Source organism: Parus major, chromosome 5, assembly GCF_001522545.3.
Source record: "Parus major isolate Abel chromosome 5, Parus_major1.1, whole genome shotgun sequence".
Classification (NCBI taxonomy): domain Eukaryota; kingdom Metazoa; phylum Chordata; class Aves; order Passeriformes; family Paridae; genus Parus; species Parus major.
The window spans coordinates 57567496-57576851 of record NC_031774.1 but is presented as its reverse complement, the minus strand read 5'-3'; the positions used below and the strand labels follow the sequence as shown (position 1 = coordinate 57576851).

Here is a 9356-nt window from a genome sequence, read left to right as displayed (position 1 = left end):
AAGGGGAAATGACTTCATGTTGTACCAGGGGAGGTTTAGGTTGGATATTTGGAAAAATTCCTTCCCAACAAGAGTTGTTGAGCACTGGCAGAGCTGCCCAGGGCAGTGGTGGAGTCCCCATCCCTGGAGGGATTTTAAAGCCATGTGGATGTGGCACCTGGGGAGAACATGCAGGGAATGGCTTTGTCTTGTCCTTCCCAAACACATTGATGAAATCTCCCCCAGCTGGGCTGTCTGTGCTGCTCTGCACAGTCAGTGTCCTGCTCGTGACTGAAACAGGCTGAGCTCTGTGCCAGACTCATCCTTGTGCTGTGCTCAGCCCCAAGGAACCCACACAGGGCAGGAACCCCAGTGATTTCCAGGACATCCAGCTCATCCTCTCCATCAAGCCATATATAAATGCTGAAAATGCAGGATTTCTGCAGCCTCAGAACAGCTCCACACACACTCCTCTTGGTTATTTTTTTTATTATGGTCTCTTCTCTCCCCGATTTTCACAAACCCCTGGTGTGGTTGGCAGAGTCAGGGACGTTAGAAGGAGACCAGCTGATGGACAGAGGCTGCAAGATCACAGAGAGTAATTTCCTAAGGAAATAGACCTAGGGGAAAAAAAAAACCATTGTCATTGTTTATCTCCTTTCAGCAGGTCTTGGTGGTTTTTTTCACTGGAAAAAACCAGCAGTGCAGCAAACAGCTTCATGAATATACAGATTGTTTTTGGCAACTACCAATTAGCAAAGAATGTGTTCATGCAATCCCCAAGCAGCTATTTCCCTGGGAATTTCTTGTTTTGAACAAGCCATTTTCCATTAGAGAAAATACACACAGTGACAAATAGTTCTTGCTGGCTCTTGTTAGTGGAGGGAGATGGGAGAAGGACAGCCACACATCCTGTTACTGGGGTGTTGGAAGATCTGGGCACAGACAAATCAGAAACAGGATGAAACAGAAAGAAAAAATGTCCTGGTGTGCAGAGATGTCACTGTTGGGGCTCATTCCTGCCACTGCAAACTAAGGTGGGGGTGTCACTCATCACAGTCTATGGCAAACACCTAATTCCAGGTAAATCCTACCCAAAAAGTGCCAGGCTGAGGTTCCCCATGGCTCCTATGAGCCCTGCAAGCCCAGCCCGAGTCCTTGCACTGACCATGCAGCCTGGAGAGGGAAACAACACTCAAATCTTTCAAGCATCACTTCACAACTTCAGCTGAGACACTGAATAAACCACAGAGCAGGGAGACGAGGCACTTAAAGTCAGCTATGATGGACAGCTTTTTATTTCCCAATGTTTTCATTTAACAAAGTGCTACATTCCATAGTTACAGGATGAGGAGTTGTTCCTGTCCAAAATAGAAAACCACAAGGAAGCACGAGGACTGCTCACAGCACTCTGTGGAAGCAGTGCAGTCCAGAGAAGCCTCAGCAGGGTGAACATCTGGCCTCAGAGACACCTTTAGGAATCAGCAGCTGTGTGGTGCAGGTGCATTCCATCGGGGCAAGAGCTGCCAGGCTTCTGTCAGAAGTGGGGCTGGAGATGCCAAAGCTGTTGTGCAGTGCCTACAATGAAATTCTGCCTTGTGCTAGCAGGAAAATGCAAAAGGGAGGTGAGTGGCTCGTCCTGTGTGGAGTCCAGGGGTTGTTATTGCTGCAGTGACATTGACATGCCAATGTCACCACGCTCAGCACTCAGGGACTTGCAGTTCACCCAGCACAGAGGATGAGAAGGGCCCTTCTTGGCTGCTTTCCTTGCCCTGCCTCTTCCAAAAGAATCTGCTGGCTTGGCAAGGCAGAGGGAAAGATTAAATCAGCAGTGTTAGGCCACTGGAGCTCCAGGTCCCACCTGAACCCCTGCCCCCTCCCTGCTGCCAACTGAACTTTTCAAGGGAATGAACCAAACTCCAGGAGCTGTGCAGAGAATATTTTTAAGAGCTCAATCTGAAGTCTATTGGCCTGGAATGAGAAGGGAAGGGGCTGAGTGGTGCTCGTGCTTTAAGGACCTGCAGACACTGCACTGATGCCAAGGGCACTGCAGGAAACCTGAGCTCTAAAGCCTCCCAACAAGCTTCCCTCGAGCCAAGGCTGGTTCTGATTGTCCACCTTGCTTCCAGGTTAAGCTGAAGGCATGGGGAGCCTCCAGGGCTGACCAAAACCAGCTATTCCACAGAAACCTCCCCTCCAAATGGCCATCAGTTGGCATCTCTGCACTGCTGGGCAGCTCAGGAAGCTGGCAGCAGTGGTCAGGTCCCATCCTTGGGTGAAGGATTTTAGAGTCAGAGTCAGGCCTGGCAGTGCAGAGAGAGCACAAGAAAAACCTTTGGGAAACCCATCTAACTCTTAAACCTGTCTCCAAAGGAGACCAGAGAGCTCACACTGAACTGTGCATGCAACTGGGCCTCCCTTCCTTGTCGACTTTCAGCATCCAAGCCACCCCTGCCATGTTCTCTCTGAGGGAACTCTGGTTCTGAGGACACCAGGGCCCCCCACGAATGCAGTAAAACCCCACTTTCATCATCCTGACTGGCAGTGTTGCCTTTAATTCCTCAAGTTCATTATGCTGGAGAGGGAGAAGAGAGGCAGGGAAGCTGACTGCCCCTGCAGAAAGGGGTGTTTCCCAAACAGGGGATTTATTAGCACAACAAAAGGCCACAGCACCTCCCCACCTGCCTTCCCAATCCATCAAACTGACAACCCATCCTTAAGGATCCTCCTGAGCTGCCAGAGCTGGGCTACTTAAACCAGCAGCTTTCCTCAGCCATCCCTCCTCCTCCTCCTGACTGACCCAGCAGCTCTGTGTTTTATCAGATATTTTATCAGATATCCACTTTGCAATCCCCACCGTGTCTTACCAGGAATAAATTATCAGAGAGCCCAAGGGACAATATTTCCCAATAGTGCAAGACAGCCAGGAATGATCCCCTGAACTGTTAACACCTCCCAAGCTCCTCCAAGCCCCAACACTTAGGAATGAGAAGGAAAAGGGGAGAGATCCTGGAGGGAAAAGTTCATCTTAACTTGGAGTGACCACTTACTGTGTGAGAAAGAGGCCTTAATTTTGGATTTAATGGTGTATTGCCAGTCAGTGCCTGTTAAAGATGTGGGGCTGCTTTTAGCAAGGCAAAATCCTCCTGGATGAAGTTTCAAGAACAAGAAGGGAGAGATGCACTGTGGAGCCCTGTCTGGGGAAGCTTCTCCTGGAGGAATTAGGGTAGGAAGAACCCCTCCAAAATGTTGTCTCCACAGCCTGCTCCCCATGCACCCAGCAGGAGGAATGACTGAGGTTCCACACACAGCTGCTGGACTGGAAGACTGAGCATTAGAGCAGCATTTTGAAACCAGGTTGTCCCACCTGTTCTTGTCCAGGTGCCCCAGTGGGTGCCACAGGCTCACAGGAGAGTGCCTGGGCTCTGATGAGCAGTGGTTGTTCAGATCATCACATCTGATAACTTAATGTCCAGAGCAGGCCCTGACCCTCTCAAGGGAGATCTCACCTCACGAGGGTCTTCTGACTGTCCTCTCTGCCTTGCAATTCCTCTGATACTTCCACAGGACATTTGCTCACCATCTGACAGCTCTTTCCTCCTTCACAGGAACAAATCCTGCTCCTGCCCCTCCTCAACCTCTCCTCCCTCCCATTTCTCCCAAGGCTTTGGGATTTAATCTCAGCAGATGTGGGGTCTGCCCTTACTTTTCTGATCAGTTCTCCTCTGGCAAGTCACTGTTCCTTGCAGGAAGGATGATTCTCCACAGAACAGCGATTCCCACCTCAGCAACACAGATGTTTTGTATGTCAGATTGAAGCAATTCCCCAGTGGGAAGCAGAGATCAATAGTGCAGCCCTTTTCCTGGCTATTTGGACAGTATTTCTGGGCAAAGCGACATTATTGTCCCCTGCTCAATGGCTGTGACACCTCAAGCACGTCTCCCTCAGTACTCAGGGCTAACAGGGCACCTCCACAAGCCCCTGCATCCATCTGTGCCATGAATCCACCTTTCTCCCTACAGCCAAGTGTTCCCAGTGTGGTCATCTCACCCCCCATAGCTGACATCTCTTCAGCTCCTGTTGTTTTCCCACTATTAGCCACAAATCCCTCAACAGTGACTGTCACCTGCTCCCCAGCCTTTAGTGCCTTTCTCTGTTCCATGGTCTGGAGACCAGTTGTCCAGGGAATCTGTGGCTCCCTGGATGTTTGCCAGACTGGATGAGGCTTGGAGCAACCTGGTCTAGTGGAAGGTGTCAGAATTGGAACCAGGTCCCTTGAGAGTCCCTTCCAAGCCAAACCATCCTGTGAGACAAGACCCATCCAGACTCCCCAAAGCTGCTGCTGTTCACGCAGCTGTCAGGGGCTGAAAATGCATTTTCCAGTGGGGTAAAGGGGTACAGAGGCTCCACTCTCATCCCTATGGGAATGCAGCCCTGGAAAGAGATGAACCTGGAGCTAGTGTCCTTCCAACAGGAGGCAGAGGCTGGGGAAGTCTCTGACCTGCCTCTTCTCTCACCTCCTCGCACACAAAAGCCAAGAGATCCAGGCAAGACCACCCGTCAGTAGGTGAGTGCTGGTATTTATTGTGCTGTAACAGACAGTGCTGGTTGGACATGGACAAGGAATTTCATGGTGGAATCAGGTGCTGAGGCCATTCCTGCATCTCCAAGCAGCGTGGAGCAGAGCTGAAGGAAGAAAGGGGTGACAGTGGGGGCACCCAAGGGCAGAAATGTGCTTCAAACTGTATCAAGAGCCCTGAGCACGGGCACTTCTCGGGCAGCCAGGGATACAGTTCAGGCTTACAACTCATTAATTAAGCAGAGCAGCTAATCTTAGCACTAATGAACTCTAGCTCAGGTAATGTAACATTTAAAATGAATTGGACAGAAGTCATTCACAGTAAAGATTTCCATTCCTGGGATGGGTGAGAGCAATTGTTATGATTAGATTACTGCCAGCCAGGACCAAAACAGTACACCAGGGCAAGAGGAAAATAATCATCCACGTGGATCAGCTCCAGCTGTGGCTCTGAATGAGGCGCCGGGGGCGAGTGTGAGATCTCCACTACTGTATCAAAACAAACATCACGGGTGGCACACGTAGAGCATAGCATTGTCATTGTCATTCGGCTGGGGACACCACCCCTGCCCGGGGCAGCCGAGGGAGCAGCGCTGCAGCACAAAAATCACTCGTTCTTCGCCTCCTCCTCTCTCCCTTTCCTCCCTCCCTCCTCTGAAAAGTCACCGGCTCTCCCAAGGACACTGCAGTTCCACTCAAAATTCGTCTTCGGAGCTGTCGGCCAAGAGCATGACTCGGTCCTGCATGCTGTTAAATTCCCTCTGCTGGGGGAGGAAAACAAACATCAGAGAGGTCCACGTGCGAGAAGGAACAGAATGAAGAGAATTCCGATGCCCCCATCCTGTAGCGGAGGTGCCCCGGACACTCCAGCTCAGACAGACCCTGCCCAGGCTGTGTTAGCTTTACAGCCAGAAGGGTTCACAGTTTCCATACCTTTCCCTGGCAGTTTCCATACCTTCCTTTTATGTCTCTTTGAGCCGTTTCTCCTCCGGCGATTCATAATCTTAATGCTGTAGAGCGCTCCCAGGATGAACAGGGCTCCAGCTATTCCAACTCCCACAGGAACCAGCATCCCCGACATGTATCCTGCCTAAATGGAAAAGAGAGGAGCAGAGCAACACTCCCAAAGCCATCCTTTCAGTCATTTCTACCAGCCAAGGGCTGCAATATATCCCTACGGTGATTTCCTCAAAGTTTATTGGATTTGAGTCCCCATCACCTGCCTGCCAGGGATGATTCCTGCTTCCAGGGACTAAGCTTCACTCCAGGAGCCAGCTGGTCACCACCACAACTCAGCTTTTCCTGACAGAAACTCACAGCTGAGGCCCTGAAGTGCTTGCCTGCCTTTAGGAGAGGGAACAATTTGGGTGAGTGCTGGGGTGAAGTGTCTCAATGGGGATGCAGGTGTGAAGGAAAAGCCTGGCTGCCAAAGGAAGGTGATCTCGAGCCACTCCAAGGCCTCCTTGGCTTTGTGCTCCAAATCTTTGAGCCAAACACTTTGGCTTTGCATGGGAAGGGGTCCCCTGCATGGCAGCAGGATGATGACACAGAGGGAGGGCACACACACCTTCAGCTGGCCTTAAGGGGAGCACAGAAAAATTAACCAGGCCTAATTAAATCGCTGGGATCTGTGTGTTTGCACTGCCCATTAAAAAAAAAATAAAATACAGACAGCATGACTAATCTAAAATTACACATCTAAACACTTTAAATCCTTAGGAAAATATTCCCAAGTGCCTGTTATTTTATATTTTACTGCTTGAAATAAGCATAAGCTTTAAAATGCAAGATTGCTTCAGAATCTTCACCTAATTTGGGCTGGTGGGCTCAGTGCTGGAAGGGAGGCAGGTACAGCCTGCTCCCCCCTCTGCAGCTCTGCCTCTCCTCACACTGCACCAGAATCCTCTGCTGTGCCACTACAGCTTCACCCTTTGCCTGCTACACCCCCCAGAAGAGATTTTACACCTGCCAAGGGACACAGGCACCAGTGCTTGACCATCAGACAGCTCCTAGCAAGCCTCAGCCCTTTGCTTACAACCACTTGTCTTCATCTGTGCCTTTAAAACACAGCACAGCACACACATCACTATAACCTCTCTTCTTCCATGACCCACTGACTGGGAGGAAATAAAAAAGCTATTCAGGTGCAGTACCCTGCCTTCGTACACTTACCTGGAGAATGAAAATATCTGCTTTCATCTGGGGCAGGCACAATGCCAAGGGAGGGCTGGTCTGCTCCCCCAAGATCCTACTCAGTGCTTTTTGCATAGTAACAGCCTCATGTCTGGATCCCAAAGCTTGAGGGATCTTAAACTGCATTCCCATGCATTCCCATTCCCTGGACACCCTCCCAGAAAACCAACCCCTGTTCAGCTGGGAAGGGGCTGCATCCCTGAGCCCAGCTCTCAAAAAAGGAGGTTAGTGAGGACACAGCTGAGGGCTGTGTCTCCATGAGGCAATTAAGATACCTTAATTGGGTGACCTAATTAGTGCAGCGTGAGGTTTTCTATTTCTGGAACTTTGCTGCTGGCATGGGCAGTGAGGGGAGGCTGCAAATGGCTTTTAGCTGCTGCCCAGTTGAGTTTCCATGTCAGAAATCACAATGAGCTCCTCAGCCTGTCTGTGAGCCTTTATCACGCCTGACCAGCCCATGGCCTTTGACAGGTTCCCCCCAGCCCCCAGATCAATGTTTTATACCCCAAAACCCTGTGATGTGAAGCAAACCCAGCTCTTCTGTGTCTTGAAGCCCAATTTCTGAAAGCTTCTGCACTTTCTTGATAGAAAACCCCATTTCACAGGCCAAAGCCACATTTTTACCCCTTTATGGGGAAGATTTAGCTTCTTTAGGCATGCTTTAAATCCATGCTTGTGACCTTCCTGGCCCTGCTGGGCTTTGAGATAACACCATGAGAACTTCAGAGGAACTTCATGTCCATTATTTGCCACACCAAATGCAGCATTTGCACAGACTGCAGGAGACCAGACATGAATCTGTCCCTGACCCACAGTTCTGGTCCCACAGCCCCCACACCTGAGGGACAGGGAAGGACATATCTCTCAGTTATGGGCTGGAATCCTCTTCTGGATGGAGGGCTGATAAAACAGAGGACAGAGGCAAATGAGAGGGGCAAAAAAGACTGGTGCTGATAAACTCAACTAGGAAGTGGAGGGAACGGGGTGAACAGACTCATTTGCAAGTGATTCACTACACCAGCAACTGGTTGGGAGTGAGAGTGGTTTTTGTTTGGCTTTTCTAAGGAAAAATGTGAGCCAGGTGAAAGCTTTGCTGTTCCCCAAGGGAGGAAGGTGGCTCAGGAGTCTCTCCCTGAAGTGGACACCAGTGGATCCTCAGATACACCAGTGCCTGTGCTGGGCATTGCCACACCAGGTTCTGCCTGCACGAGTTCAGACTCTCCAGAGCTCTGCTGGAGACAGGAACATGCAGCCCCTCTGCCACAGGGAAGGGCAGAGGTGGCCAACAAGGTGACAGGAGGAAAGATGTGAGAGCTACAGCTTCAGTGAGAAGACACCGATGTCCCCAAGCTCGTGCTGTGCCACGTGTTGGCATGAGCAGGTGACCTGTGCATGCTGCAATCCCTGCAGGCACACAGCCAGCCTCTGGCTGCTCTTTACCTTCACTGGGAAAACCATTCTCTGTCCTTTCAGCCTCTGCTCTGGATGAATCCCAGGCCAAGGAGCTCTGCTGTGAGCAGAGCTCGCTCTAGACTTGCCTCCCTCCTAGTGCAGGCAGAAAGGCAACTCAGCAAGGGCTGGGCAGAACCTGCCTTAAACCCTCCCACTCCCCAGCATTAGGAGACAGACACCCAGACCCTGTTTCTCTGCTCTGACTTGATGGTGAAAGTGCTGCTGAAATTTGGTGTGGACCACGTGGGAAGGCTGGGCTGGCTGGGTGAGTTTGCCCAAGCTCAGAGTTGTGTTTTCAGAGATCACTCTCCCTCCTTGGGATGGTTTTTGTTTCTACTGGCTCTGATCCTGTTCAAGAATTCCCAAGGCCTGTTGAGTCACGAAATGTTCTTGCTGCCACCTCATTTCCAGCTTCATGGCTCTGCTGTCAGCAGCACAACACTTGGAAGGCTTCACAACCATTTTGAAATGTCAATATTTGCTCCTGGGCAGCAGAGCTTAAAAAGCCATCACTGCCTGTGGCTGGCACAGCTCTTGATCCCATGGACCAGCCCCCTGTGATGGCAGGGAGGAATGATCAGGGTCTGTTACCTTGCCAGTTTTACTGTGTTTGATCATTGTCCTTCCAGGGATTTGCAGCACATGGAGGTAGGAAAGGCCTGATCCAGAGGCACTGGCATGGCATGCAGCCTCTCACCAGAGAGCAGCACCAGACCCTCCTGATTTGGATCCAGAACTGAGCTTAGCACTTAGGAAAAAGGGGTGGAATGAAATTCTTTACCCTGGAAACATTCCAGGTCAGGTTGGACAGGGTCCTTAGCAACCTGATCCTGATCTGGTGGAAGATCCCTGCTCAGTGCAGAGGGGTTGGACTAGATGGACTTCCAAAAGTCCTTTCCAACCAAAACTATTCTATGGTAAACTAAGGGGAAGTAAAAGAAAGTAACTCAAGTTATCTGACAAGGTCATTTTCTGGTGCAGAGAAATCAATCAAACACTTCTGTCCCTCCTGCCCTTAGTTACAACCCATCAGGGATTTATTGTGGATTCACACCACTCTATACCAGCAGCATCTGGTTCATTTGCCTCCCAGAGAAAATTTTAAGCCCTTTCTCAACTGTCTGTGTAGAGATAAAGAAGTGCACTGACAAG

The 9356-nt window shown here is 50.4% G+C and overlaps 1 protein-coding gene across 3 annotated transcripts in view; it reads right to left on the bottom strand.

The window, feature by feature from the left end:
- Positions 1-1248: 1248 nt before the first annotated feature.
- Positions 1249-9356, bottom strand: part of ARMH4 (armadillo like helical domain containing 4) — a 55437-nt gene continuing 47329 nt past the window's right edge. For 2 of the 3 annotated variants that reach the window (XM_033515187.1, XM_015632285.1), the window contains exons 7-8: positions 5515-5649; positions 1249-5323 (exon numbers count right to left, since the gene is read on the bottom strand). In XM_033515187.1, the coding sequence (XP_033371078.1) occupies positions 5255-5323; positions 5515-5649 (204 nt within the window). In that variant the 3' untranslated portion in view covers positions 1249-5254. The remainder of the gene's footprint in view (positions 5324-5514; positions 5650-9356) is intronic. The other variant, XM_033515188.1, reaches the window with a different exon arrangement.